Source organism: Xenopus tropicalis, chromosome 9, assembly GCF_000004195.4.
Source record: "Xenopus tropicalis strain Nigerian chromosome 9, UCB_Xtro_10.0, whole genome shotgun sequence".
NCBI lineage: Eukaryota > Metazoa > Chordata > Amphibia > Anura > Pipidae > Xenopus > Xenopus tropicalis.
The window spans coordinates 28082589-28097126 of record NC_030685.2 but is presented as its reverse complement, the minus strand read 5'-3'; the positions used below and the strand labels follow the sequence as shown (position 1 = coordinate 28097126).

The 14538-nt window shown below is 41.4% G+C and overlaps 1 protein-coding gene across 1 annotated transcript; it reads left to right on the top strand.

Annotated features, from left to right (window-relative positions):
• The first annotated feature begins 2389 nt into the window (after positions 1-2389).
• LOC100494072 lies at positions 2390-13125 on the top strand. The gene is made up of 6 exons (XM_002941808.5): positions 2390-2457; positions 2588-2697; positions 9311-9346; positions 9424-9570; positions 9837-9955; positions 12693-13125. Exons 2-6 carry the CDS (start codon positions 2613-2615, stop codon positions 12816-12818), a joined length of 513 nt encoding a protein of 170 aa, XP_002941854.1. The 5' UTR covers positions 2390-2457; positions 2588-2612; the 3' UTR covers positions 12819-13125.
• The last annotated feature ends 1413 nt before the right edge of the window (positions 13126-14538 follow it).

The window sequence follows — 14538 nt, the reverse complement described above, 5'->3', positions numbered from 1 at the left end:
CCTGACTCCAGCTATGAGTGCTGGGGGATCTTAATCCCATTAAATCTCCTGTAGGGGCGATGTCTGCCCAACTAGATGACCTATCTCCCACTCCTAGAGTGAGCTATTTCCTCAATCTGCTGTCTAAGCACCAGCCTGTCATTAACCTCTATCCAGAGGGGGTCCCAGGCAGAAAGACCTGGCAGCACATGGCTGCATTCCCTTATATAATCTAATGCACCACCCAATGGCTGCTAACTAAAACTGCAGGGATACTCCCTGTTAACCAACTACCTCCCAAACCACCCTTGGGAGCCTGTACCAGGGGAACCATCCTAGGGAGCCCAATTTTGGAGATCCCCTACAAATAGGAACCTGAAAACTGAGGGATCTTCTGCTATCAGCATGAGACTGAATACAGGTCTTAAAAGTATAATACAACATAATCCAACAAAGAACTGGATTAGGAATAATATATTATACCTAGTGCTTACCGTGACAGTCAAGAGGCCGAGGTCTAGTAGGCCTATGTCATGGATTCGAAAAATACTTTTTGAGATATGACCAGGACATAACACATGCGGGCAGGATGCACCCAATATATAAAAGTTGCTGCTTGGGTGGGGGCAAATGTTTAACTTTAAAGGGGGAAATTAGACAAAAGAGTTAAACAAAACCAACAGTGTGTGGCATTGTATTTTAATTTTAAAAGTACATTTAATTGAAATAGGCATCACATTTTTCTGTTGATTTGTTTCTTAGTTTTGCATATTCAGTCAAAACAATCACATAAATCCTGTGTTTTTCCCCTTTGTTTGTTGCTCTCTCCTTACACAGCCCTTCACATTCTTTGAATTTTTCCCAGAATGCATGGAAACAGCCTCTCAAGGCAAAGGTTTAAACAGCAGCTCCCACAGCAATAAGCTATTCCTAGCATTCACTGAATCCAACTATTTTGTCTTGTCATGCAGAATGTGTGCCTTCTTCATACAGCCACCAGGTGCTGCACAAGAGGGAGGCAGGCAGTATGTTGTACTTATATAAGGCAGGACACATTTAGTGAATTTTCCAAAATTTGGCACTTGAGCTAAAATGGAAACTTGGAAAGGGGAGGGTTGTGGCTAGGCATGTGCCCCCGATGCCTACCATAATGAAGAGTGCATAGGAGCTGGCCAGTAAGGTCATAATAATTATTAGTTAGTGCTGAATATTTATATTTTCTGTCGTATACAGCAGTGCAAGGTAATAAAGAAGTGCACACACTGCATAGTACAGAAATTATGGAAATTGAGTGGGTAGTGAATAGGGAGGGTTGTGACAAGAGGAAGGGGTGGTGAGTGGGACTGTCGAATATGTAGGCATCTTTGCCTAGGGCACAAGTACCTGTTAGCCTGGCTCTGGTGACCATTAAACACTACAATAAGAGCATCCTGCAAATTGCCTTTGCTTTCTAAAGAGTCCAGATATAGAATATTATAGAATTTGGAGTTTATAACAGAGCTGTTAAAATCACAGGCGGTCATTAACAAAGAGCAAGCAGGGTGGGTAAAGAATGCAGACACAAACTGCTCTGCCGTGCTCTTCTCTGAATTGCCACAGATCTCTGATTTTATTTTTATCTCTGATCTTGTTTTTATTCAACCAAAACTTGCTCCCAAGTCAGGAATTCAAAAATAACTACCTGGTTTGGGGGCACTGAGAGCAACATCCAAGGGGATGGGGAGCAATATGTTGCCCCTGAGCCACTGGTTGGGGATCACTGCTGTACTGACTTGGCAATTCATATGCTGCGAGCATTAGCACATCTAAGGATGCCTCCATCAGTCTGCAAATACTATTTGCAACTTGCACAGTGGTCTGCCACCTCACCCCTTTAATACCAGCAACATATTGAATAAATTTAGATGCATGCCTCAGATTGAACTGATTCATGTGCAGCAATGCAGTATGCAACTAAATTAACCTAACGCTAACCAGGCAAGCAGGATGTGGAATCAATATGTGGCTGATATTAAATGGGTGAGGTGGAAACTCAAGGAGTACATATGTTCTCTCTGTGTTCCCGTGGCTTTCCTCCCACATTTCAAAAACATACAGGCAGGTTCATGGGCTCCTGAAAAAACTGCCCAAAATGTGTGTGAATGTGATAGTGGCATAACCTCTGTAAAGTGCTATGTGCAATATGAATAGTAATAAAATCTTGTGCCAGGTTCATATAAACCAAGCAGATGCAAAAATTTGCATTCCAATCTGGGGGGGGGGGCAGGGGTGGCAAGAGTGGGCACCTTGAACTACTACCCCCCGCCCCACCACCTTGAGAGGATGAATGAGCCCGTATTTAAATTAAATAACCTGTAACCAGGTATGACAAACCAGTTCTAAAAGTGAGCGTTCCTCATTCCATACACTGTCACCCAAGCAATGTTGTTTCTAAGCCCTGTAAGCTGGAGTCACAGTTACCATGGAGAGTTAACTAAGGTGGAGTTCTGTTAGTAGTGTTTGTAGGAGACCTTTAAGAGTGAAAGGTTCAGATTTCGCCATCTCAAACACTAGAAGTTGTCTCTGCAACTTGGAAATTCATTTTTCTTAACAAATTTTTTATTTCTAGGATATAATTTATTTAGTACGGAGCAATGAATGGTGCATTGCTGGCAGTTTTATGGAGCTTTGTCTTTGCAGCCTGGGCAGATGTCGAGCTTCCACCTGGAGTTGATCGCAGTAAGTGACACATTACTTTTCATGTCAAGTCAACGGTTCAAGAAAAAAAAAAGTATGAGTTTTTAAGACTATTATTTGCATCTTTGGTCAAAATTGCCAGGGGCTGAATTTTGAAATTCCCCCACATTGTTCAGACAAGCTCTAAAATATACCAAGAATTTTACTATTAACTACGGTTAATTACTACTTGAAAGGAAACTGCACATCTATGGAGGTCTGCAGCTGAGGGATGGGTTTGCATCTGGCTATAAATTAAGTCGCTATGTTGCTTTGGCCAAGCAGGTTCACTTAAAAAAAAAAGTCACATTACAGGATAGTTTTAGTATGATGCAGACAATGGCATGCTAGGAAGATATTATGCAGTAAGTGTTCATTCTTTTGGAGTTTGAATGATTTCCATTTGATTCTGTAGCCCTGTGGTTAGCCTTTGGGCTATCTGGTAGCACCTAGTCATTTGTTTGAATGTCAGAATGAAGGATGATGGAGAGGGCGGCTAAATAAAATTATATTAACAATAATAATGTAGGCTCACAATTTATCTGGTTTCTGGCATCCTCTTTCCAACACTAGCATTGGGCAAATTCCATTAATGTAAATGACAGGCTGCTGACCATGTTTGGGTGCTTCCTTGCTAGCTGAAAACACCAACGAACAATACACGTTTTGTGTCATGGGGCTTAAGAAGAATACAAAGGTAGTGCCAGGATATGAGTAAAAACACTCAAATGTGTTTTTTTAGGACAAATCGACAACAGGTGAATATAATCAGGGCTGCCATTAGTAATAATACTACTAAGCTAGCAGGGCCCTCTTCCCCCTGTGGGCAACAGTTATTGCCTACTGGTCACCTAATAACTAGATAGCCTTGGAAGTTTTTGCATTAAAAAGAGTCATAATACAAAGGCAAAGATTCTAAAAGAAATGTACAACAATTACATCATCATGTTTCAAAATGTGGGGTTTAAGCATAACCAACCCTAAATGAGCTTTGATAACAATTCTAGGCCACCCAGTGAAATGAATAAAACGACTAGAACTTCTACCTGTTGCAAAACTATTTCTTCACCTCCCCCAGCTACAGCAGAAACAGATTTACAGGAGGAAGATTACAGGAGGTTGTATACAAGATGGGGATTTGAGAATTAGGACAGACATTCTCAGATTTCATGCTACTCCTATTGCCTTGTGAATAGAAAAGTTCTATAGTCATGTGATTTCTTGCTTTGACAAAATATTTATGATTTTGACCCGCACTAAAAATGTTTTTGTCTAACGTGGTCAAGATGTGCAGACTGGTTTAACCTTTAGAAAGGAATAACTTGTTTTTCTCTTGTACACGCCCCACTGAGAAGGCAAGAATTCCAAATATTAAAAAGGAGGAGTGGGCATGTTCCAATGGCGCCTGCCAGAAGCACAATAGGAGGGGGACAGCCAATCACAGCTTTGCAGTCACAAAAGCAAAGACAGGCTTCAGTTCCCTATGAGGTCAGCCTAGCTGGTTTCTATCCTACAGTGCAGTGGCCTGAGTGCTGCCACAGCCTGGGAAAGGAGGCAGCAGGAAGTGGAACAGATGGGTGGAACTAGTGGGGACCCATTATCCAGAATACTCGGGACCAAGCGTATTCCGGATAAGTGGTCTTTCTGTAATTTGGATCGTCATATCTTAAGTCTACTAAAAAATCAATAAAATATTAATTAAACCCAACAGGATTATTTTGCATCCAGTAAGGATTAATTATATCTTAGTTGGGATCAAATACAATGTTTTATTTTTAAAAAGGAAATCAATTTTAAAAATCTGGATTATTTGATTAAAATGGAGTCTATGGGAGACAGGCTTTCCATAATTCAGATCTTTCTGGATAATGGGTTTCCGAATAAGTGATCCCTTACCTGTATATGAACAAAACAATACTTTTTAAAGCACATTCCTTCTAATTTAAGAGAGTATAATGTGCTGGCACATACTTGTTTTTTTTTACACAATATGCCTCCTTTAGTATCTTTAAGATGAGCGCTGTCCAACTTCTGTGGTACCGGGGCCGGAATTTTCCGGCCTACATGGTGGAGGGCTGATAATGGAAGCCAGTTTTGACCACTCCCCTTTTTAATCCACACCCACTTGAAACCACACCCATGTTATTGCATGACCATACCCATATTAATGGTGGTAGTACAGCAAAAACCTGCCATACTCTGCTTTCCCTACCCTGGATGTGTGCCATACTCTGCCTTCCCTACCCTGCCTGCCCTATGCTGCCTGTGTGTGCTATACTCTGCCTTCCCTACCCTGCCTGTGTGTGCCATACTCTGCCTGCCCTATGCTGCCTGTGTGTGCTATACTCTGCCTTCCCTATGCTGTCTGTGTGTGCCATACTCTGCCTGCCCTATGCTGCCTGTGTGCCATACTCTGCCTGCCCTATGCTGCCTGTGTGCCATACTCTGCCTGCCCTATGCTGCCTGTGTGTGCCATACTCTGCCTGTCCTATGCTGCCTGTGTGTATGGCACACACAGGCAGCATAGGTCAGGCAGGGTATGGCACACACAGGTAGCATACAGTGACACAATGCTGGCACTGCTCCTACAGTCTGCACAATAACTATATATTAAGAAACTTTTTAATTGCAGTACCACCTCAGTATATGTTCTTTTTATAGTGTGCAAGGTTTATTTGTGGATTTCTACTGCTGTCTGAGGTGTGAACAGGGGAACAATGTGGGTGATTACAGCCTGAGCCTGAGGTGTGAACAAAGCAGGGGGTGAACAATGCAGAAACTAAAATGTGTGAACAGTACAGGGGATTACATTTTTAAACAATACAGGGGATTATATTTATTACATTAAAGGACATTTAAATTCTCTTTTACTGGAGGTGCAAAATAAGTTAAATAGATCGCTAAGCTTTTTCTTGTGCTGGTACTTCTGTTAGGAGAAAACTGCAACGGCCCATGGAAAAGCTATGTGCTGCGCTCGCATTTTAATCCTTTGGGGCTGGCAATCTGTGCATGTGTATATCTTCCAGGTTTACTTTACTGCGCATGCGCAAACAGGTATTTTCACAAGGGATGCTGGGGCATTAGTAGGATGGTACATAAAATGCCAGCGCAGTGTTTAGTGAGTTTTTTCCACAGACTGTTGCAGTTTTCTCCTAACAGAAGCACCTGATCTGTTTCACTGGGGGGGCCCCTGGCTAGTGCTCCTGTTAGGAGAAAAAGGATCAAGGCTGCATATTTATATAACGCTTCTCTAAAGTAAGGTAAAATATGCTCATATATTAAAGTAGCAGCTACATTATTTAATAATTTTGATTTCAGAAAGCCTAATCTTAGAATCCATATCTGGGTAACCGGCTAGTGAGCAAATAATCTTTTTCAATCATTTCATATATTTCATGACATGGCTGGTACATTCATCTGTGCATCTATAAAACCTGGACATCTGTATACAGGCAGACTAGCCAATGCTATCCAGTGATTGGCTTGGATGATTTACTAGAGCTAAAGAAACGTTGGTACCCTAGTTAGTACTTGCAACAATATAAATTAGGAAAGGAAATCACATTTTATATACACTGATAGGCCCTGAACCAATATACACATAACAACAGATAATTCAGTGAAAATAAAACCACATTTTAATGGCTCAAAGATTCTTTCAAAACATAACACATAACAAATTCAGATATATACTATACCAAACAGTGGCAAGGTGCATCCTAGTGCACCTTGCCACTGTTTGGTATAGTATATATCTGAATTTGTATATTCTTGTTATGACCCTTACTGCTTTTTTTACATGCATTTTGCCATGTGGTGTCTCCCATCACCTAGTATGGTATGTGATCAGTGGTCCTAGTTATCCCTGCTGGTCTGTACCAGGGTGGATAGAGAAGGAAACATACTCTGGGAAATAACAGGTGTTAACCTATTTCTATTCTGAGCCTTCACCTTGGTTTGGTCAGTCGTGCACATACCAACCCATTATCTCCTACAGTAGCTGAAACCTGTCAGCTAAGCTGCACTTGTGTCGTGAAAGCACAAAACTGGCAAGTGCAGAGGGGGTAAAATATATTAACTGCAATGTTCTAGAAATCATTTGTTAAGCTCACTGTGAAGTTGCTCATACATTCTTCCAGTTTAGCATGCACAGAAAAAAAGCATTTTAGCTAATGAGATCAATAGTTCAGACAGATTTACTGGGAACACATGAAATGTTTAGTAATTAGATAGAAACAATGCATTTAGCATATAGAGACACCTTCTGTTTCCATATCTCCCATATATTTGTCTAATGTAAATATTTACTACACATCTATCTATCTATCTATCATCTATCTATCTATCTATCTATCTATCTATCTATCTATCTATCTATCTAATCTATCATCTAACTACCTCTCCATTTTTCTTTTGCTTTATTTCCCTTAGGCTTTTATGAATGGGTTACTGACTCTTCTAATAGTTGTAGCTTTGCCACCTCAAGATCCCCTTCTTCTTCCATGGGCCATCAATTGTGTTATGATTCATTTCACAACCTTTAAAAACCTTGACAAATTACTAAAATAGAGCCATAAAAAATATATTTTTAAAAATGTTTTGCATGTTACGTTGTAGGTCATGCCCAGATCCTTACTGCCCTTGCTCTGTTATGCCCATCTCTCTCTTGCCAAGCTTATTAGATTAACTTTGTCTGCATAGTGACAGCCATGTTGTTTGCTATTCCTGTATTGCCTATATAGTACACATATAGGTGCAGAGCCCTGTATAGCACACAGATAAGTGCAGAGCCCTGTATAGTACACATATAGGTGCAGAGCCCTGTATAGCCCACATATAGGTGCAGAGCCCTGTATAGCACACATATAGGTGCAGATCCCTGTGTCGCACACATATAGGTGCAGAGCCCTGTATAGCACACATATAGGTGCAGAGCCCTGTATAGCACACACATAGGTGCAGAGCCCTGTATAGTACACATATAGGTGCAGAGCCCTGTATAGCCCACATATAGGTGCAGAGCCCTGTATAGCACACACATAGGTGCAGAGCCCTGTATAGCACACACATAGGTGCAGAGCCCTGTATAGCCCACATATAGGTGCAGAGCCCTGTATAGCACACATATAGGTGCAGAGCCCTGTATAGCACACATATATAGGTGCAGAGCCCTGTATAGCACACATATAGGTGCAGAGCCCTGTATAGCACACATATAGGTGCAGAGCCCTGTATATCACACATATATAGGTGCAGAGCCCTGTATAGCACACATATAGGTGCAGAGCCCTGTATAGCCCACATATAGGTGCAGAGCCCTGTATAGCACACACATAGGTGCAGAGCCCTGTATAGCACACACATAGGTGCAGAGCCCTGTATAGCACACACATAGGTGCAGAGCCCTGTATAGCCCACACATAGGTGCAGAGCCCTGTATAGCACACACATAGGTGCAGAGCCCTGTATAGCACACACATAGCTGCAGAGCCCTGTATAGCACACAGATAGGTGCAGAGCCCTGTATAGCACACAGATAGGTGCAGAGCCCTGTATAGCACACACATAGGTGCAGAGCCCTGTATAGCACACATATAGGTGCAGAGCCCTGTATAGCACACACATAGGTGCAGAGCCCTGTATAGCACACATATAGGTGCAGAGCCCTGTATAGCCCACATATAGGTGCAGAGCCCTGTATAGCACACATATAGGTGCAGAGCCCTGTATAGCACACATATATAGGTGCAGAGCCCTGTATAGCACACAGATAGGTGCAGAGCCCTGTATAGCACACATATAGGTGCAGAGCCCTGTATAGCCCACATATAGGTGCAGAGCCCTGTATAGCACACATATAGGTGCAGAGCCCTGTATAATACACATATAGGTGCAGCCATCTTTCTGGAAATCTTGCTACATATGATGCAAATATATAAAATACTGGAAAAAGACATTATAGACATCAGCAAGGAAATGCACAATCTATTTCATAACTAACGTCAATGGCTCATCCCAGTGGACTGCCCGACATAGCAGTTTACAGAAAGTGGGCGAAAATATTTCCAGCTGTTTATAATGTAAACACAGTCTTGTTTTAAAGCACAGAAGTTGTTAAAGGGGACGAATACAGTAGCATTATCCTCCTAATGTAGCATGCACATAATAATAAATACAGTCTCATTTAAATTGGCTAAAAGCAATTAACTTTATTATTACATGCTTAATGGAGCTCCACATTAATTGGCTCGGTCTATGTCACAAATTAGTGATGGACAAGTCCTAATAGTCATCTCCCAAAAGGACAATAGGGTATGGGAAGCCAATCACTGCATTGCTCAGACATAGAAAGAGTTATGTTAGCCCCCCACCATGCTGGAGAAACCATTGGCTGCCCAAGCACAAGATTGAAATTGGGGGGCATCTGTAACTGAGCTAAGATGCAAAATAAGCCGTTGTTTCAGATACAAAAATCCCAAAAAGCCTCAACAGTGAACCTCATTTGCCAGTTTGCTGGCCAGTTTTTTTATTTTAGTATAAATGCTAAACCATTCAAAGGCATTTAATAAATCATTACATTCCAACCTTATTTGCTCTTTTTTTTTCTTCTTCCCAGGAATGTATTGTGAAAGCTGCTTAGCAACAGTTCGAGGTGAGCTTTATCCTTCTTTCATGTACAGCCATTTGCTCCTCAGCACACCTCTCAACCTTGAATTGCGTGTCTTTCAGAACTGAAAAAATCTCTGAGCACTCCGACTAGTGAGAATAGTGGGACAAAGATCAAAAGCCAGGCCACAAAGGTGTGTAATGCTCTCACGTTTGAAAAGGAGAGTATCTCTACTGACAAAGCTGGAGTTGCCTGTAATCATTTACTTGGTGAGTGTACAAAATAAAGGCATGGCCATTTTTTTAAAGCTAGCTACTAATAAGACCAATGCTATATGTATAGCCTATACACCAACCCCTCGGCATTTGCCCAAATCAACAAATTGCCAGTCTGGGCCAGAACCCGCCAAAGTAATGTATCATGTTTTGTTTTTAAAGAAACAACAAAATATAACTGTTGTGAGTGGAAATACAAATGACAGAATGGTGGAGTGTATGCTTGTATCTATAAAATACTTCTCGTGTATCTGTCATAGATACATATGGAGATAAATTTGAAGATGCCTTTCTAAAAGAGAAAGAAGATGCCCTGGAGGGTACCATATGCCACATTTATACAAAGGCTTGCACCGGAATCAAGAGAGAGACATTTAAGGTACAGTCAAATACTGTTATTATGTGTTGGATTCTTTCTTATAGAAGTGTTCGTGACCATGTTACAGCAGCTGCCTGTGTCTCTATATAGGCTTGCAGTCTATTTTCCACAACATTGATGCACAAATGTCCTTATTCACATATGTTGGCAATATACTTATTTACTTTTCTTCCTCCACAAACTCAAACTGCATATACTCTTTACTTTCTCATTGACGCATATTGTTGTTAAAATAACAAGTCTAGAGGTGGTACTGCTGGAAATGGGATCAACCTGAGCTACTATGTCATCCCATGATGCAATGTGATTGAAGTGGATTGCACATTGGATAGCATTGCTGCCTTGTGGTACTGGGTTCCTGAGTTCCTCAGTTTCATCCAGGGCACTGCAAGAGTATGTTCTCCCAGGCAATTCATGGGTTTCCTCACACATTCCAAAACCATACAGGTAGATTACATATTGCTTGATGAAGACCAAAGAAGAGTATGAATGTGACAGGGATATTAGATACACTGTTCCACTGGGCCAGGGACTGATGTGAATGGTGTGTAATCCCTGTAAAGGGCTACAGAATATGCTTATGCAAATTTAAAAGAGAAGTGAACAGATGACTATAGAGTAATTAAATGGACATTATATTAAGTTTTAGTATGTTATAGAATTTCCTATTCCTAGCAACTTTGCAATTCAACTTCATTATTTATTTTTTTGCTGTTTTTTCAATTATTTGCCTTCCTACTTCTACATCTTTCCAGCTTTCAGATGGGGGTCACTGGTCCCAGGAACCAAAAAACTATTGCTCTGTGAGCTTATAATTTTATTATTGTCACTTTTATTCCTATTCATATTCCAGTCTCTTGTTTAAATGGCTGCCTGATTGCTAAGGTAAAGAAGACCATAGCAACCAGATAATTGCTGAAATTCCAAACTGGAGAGCTGCTGAACAAAAAGCTAAATAACTAAAATACCATAATAACCTTTTTAAAAATAAATCCTACCCTGTTTTAACACAAACATCTAATTGTCTGCTATGGGGGCCCCTGTGGGGGGTAAGGGGGTGCAGTGGGGGCCTCTAGAGGGTGTGGGGGACTCGGCCGGCAGGGGCACCTGCAGGGCCCCTGGGTCAGCAGCCCCGGTGGGCCCTGTACCCCCCAGTCCGACCCTGCACACAGTCCAGAAATCATAGTAAACTTGTTTATCGGTGCATGTATGGGCAGCTTTAGAGTTTGTGGTGGGCTTTGCCAGTCCCACCCTGATACTGAGCAGGGGAGTGTATTACAGCACGATTCTGGGGAAATAATGAACGGAGTCTCTGAGTATAATCTGGCAAAAGCGCTGGACATGAGAAGATTAGTACTTGTAATGGCTGTGACATCTGTCTCTTATCCCATCACTTTCAGCTCTCTGTCTGCTCTGTTGGGAGCACAGATTAAGCCTGCAGTCTGAAACATATTCACCGGATTTGTAGTGTAGGGACATGGAACAAATGAAGCCAGATATCTACTGTGAGTGAAGGAATCAGCTTATTAACAGTGAGCTATATTTAGCGCAGGGAACTGGAGCACTCACGCACCCAAATGAACCAAAATATACAGTTCTAGTACACTGCCTGGCTGATTCTTTCAACAGTCATTGCACAAGCAAAGCCTATATTCTACTGGATACTGCAAATCATATCAAATATAACTTGCCCTAACATCACACATAACACTTCATGGGGACAATGAGCTTCATACTCATTACCAAACTCTATACATAGTAGCAACCGAGCCCCTCAGGGACCCCGGTGCATCACACAAGGGACCTGCATTGTCACTATGCAACTACACACTTTTTGGATAATACTTTCCAGAAACCATGGTATCAATAGATGAGAATGCTCACCGTTTCACTGAGCCCTATACTAATACCAGTCAATTCTATCAAAATACCAGCAAAGGATGAGTCCCCTTTAAAGGGGTGGTTCATCTGTAAGTTAACTTTTAATATGTTATAGAATGTCATGTTGTATGATTTTTTTTTTTAAATGATTTGCCTTCTACACCTTTCTAGCTTTCAAATAGAGTTCCCTGACCCTGTTGCTCTGTGAGTTTACAATTTTATTATTATTATTTTTACTTTTTTATTTCTTATCTTTCTATTCAGTCCCTTTCCTATTCATATTCCTGTTTCTCATTCAAACCACTACTTGGTTGTTAAGGTAAACAAGACCCTAGCAACTAGATAGCTGCTGAAATTCCAAACTGGAGAGCTGCTGAACTAAAAGCTAAATAACTTAAAAATCACACATCATATAACTCAGTTGCAAATGTTTTGGAATATCATTGCCTTAATAATCACTTTTGGTATGATGTAGACAAACAACCCCTTTATTATTCACTTTCCAGACTCTCATCAATATACCCCTGGCTACTAGGGTAAGTGACCCTAACATGCTTATCATGTTTTAAACCCAGGGTACCTACCCACATCAAGCAAACTACATATGGTGGTCCTCTGGTCATATAATGTGTAGAATAGCCTACATGTCTGCTTTGCATTTGTCCCACTGGAGAATCCACTTCGGGTTTTTATAAGATTAGAGATGTCCAAGATCAATACGGCTATTAAAACTATAAGAACACATTTAAAGGGGCAGGCAATAAAAATATGGTTCAAGTCCTACTAAAAGTCCAACATTGCAGCTGTATGTGTATTTTAGTGTGTGACATCTTTGTCCCCTATTTGTTTTTAACAGGCACAGCAATTCGATGATGGGGAAGTCGAGGCGTTTCTCCAGAAACATGCCAGCAGCGTGCGTCGCACCAAGCCAGTAGTGCCGGAAGGCATGCCAAGTTCACAAGGCAGAAAAGAAGAGCTGTGAGGCGCTGACTCAGTCTCCTGTTTTATGGCCGGTGTAGCAGTGTCAGACCGTGCCTCATCCTCCTGGCTTTCTATAGTATGTCCTGAACAGCCTGTGTGTTTATGTTGGGCTACCAGGATACCAGGATTAAACCACACCCAGGACCATTACTAGAAAGATAGTCAGAACAGGCTCAAAGGCTGCAACACTGTAGTGTTCCAAACAACTGTGCTGCACTCCAGTAACCAAGTAAACTTGTTCATGGCTTTAGTATTAAACCAATACAGTCAACAAAATAAAACTTTTTTTATCGTGGACCTGGACTTTATCCTGGTGTCATGTTGAGTGAATCTGCATGGAATAAGGGATTTACATTAAATGGATAACCTTCCCTACAGTCCTGAATCTGCTACTACTCCCTGCATCCCTACTCTCTCCATTGATTGGGGGTGTGCCAGGTTCACTAGCATAGAGTGTTGCTGCTCTCTTATTTGGGAGTGATGTCTGATCGGAGGCTTGGCACCCCTACAGCACTGCTGACTAAGGTGAAGTTATTACCTTGCGTCATTCCAAAAGCACCCCTGTGCCTGCCAGCTCCAGCCATCAAAACACCACACTCCTTTGTAAATTAATTCTTAGGTCTTTTATGGGTTGATTTATTACATAACTGCAGTTGCCAATAGCAACCAATCAGCAGTTTGCATGGAACAGTCTACTGCATGTTACAAAATAAAAGCAGCAGTGTGATTGGTTGCTACAGGCAACCACACAGGTGCAGACAAGGTTAACTGAGCATGAATCACAAACAACTCAAAGAAAGAGAAATTATCTATTGAAGGGAAAATATACCCAATTTTACATAGAGGTTTAAATCAGTTAATTTTTATGTGGCATGTGTTGCTCAGCCCAGGCACACATATCAGCATGTATGTATCAGTATACATTTGTTTACTCATGAACATGAGCTTCTATGTCAGAGCCATCCATAGACTTAAACAGTTGCCAAATTTGTAGGAAGAAGGGTAGAACAATTGCCATAGGCAAATGCCCCACAAGGCTATTTCTCTGCCTGTGTTTATACCAACTTATCTGCTTTCATCTGTTCAGACCTGTATCTGCAATGACAGTGGTGTAACTAGATGTTGCTGGGGCCCACAGCAAATTTAATTTAGGGCCCCAAAACATGGTAATTACCTGATCTACTAAGATATATTTAAGCTGCTCAGTAATGTGGGCTTTACTGGCCCCCCTGCAACCGCAGGGTCTGCTTCCTCTGTGGTTACGCCCCTGTGCACTGAGAGGCACTGCATTGGGCTGCGTGCAGACATGGGGAGTAGATATCTGCATGAAAACCCCATTTGTGCACTAACAGGCCAATACCATGCCTGACATCGCCAGTGTTTAGCGGAGGAGGAAGAATACCACAGGGACTGTTTTCCACTCCACTGACCCCCAATGAACTGACCGTTAATTAGTGCATTAATTAATGGAACTCTTTATATGAACTGCTTATTATAGAACAACAGCAGCTGTTTATTTTGCACGCACAAGAGGCATGGCCAAAATTTTGGTACTGCGCACTTGTGTTTATGGGGGCCCATATAAGTCATTTGTATGGGGCCCCAAAGTTTCTGCTATCTAAGCTGATGTATGTTTACTGAGCAAGCACTAACTGGTGGCAACAGTCACATATATGAGGATCTTAACAACAGAAATGTTCTAAAGCTAAATTATATAAAAA

Bases quoted from the DNA above. Each gene is read 5' to 3' on its own strand.
- LOC100494072 (XM_002941808.5), top strand. From the start codon at position 2,613: ATGAATGGTGCATTGCTGGCAGTTTTATGGAGCTTTGTCTTTGCAGCC. The intron at 9,347-9,423 runs GTGAGCTTTATC...CGTGTCTTTCAG, and splicing joins CTGCTTAGCAACAGTTCGAG to AACTGAAAAAATCTCTGAGC. The intron at 9,571-9,836 runs GTGAGTGTACAA...TATCTGTCATAG, and splicing joins TGCCTGTAATCATTTACTTG to ATACATATGGAGATAAATTT.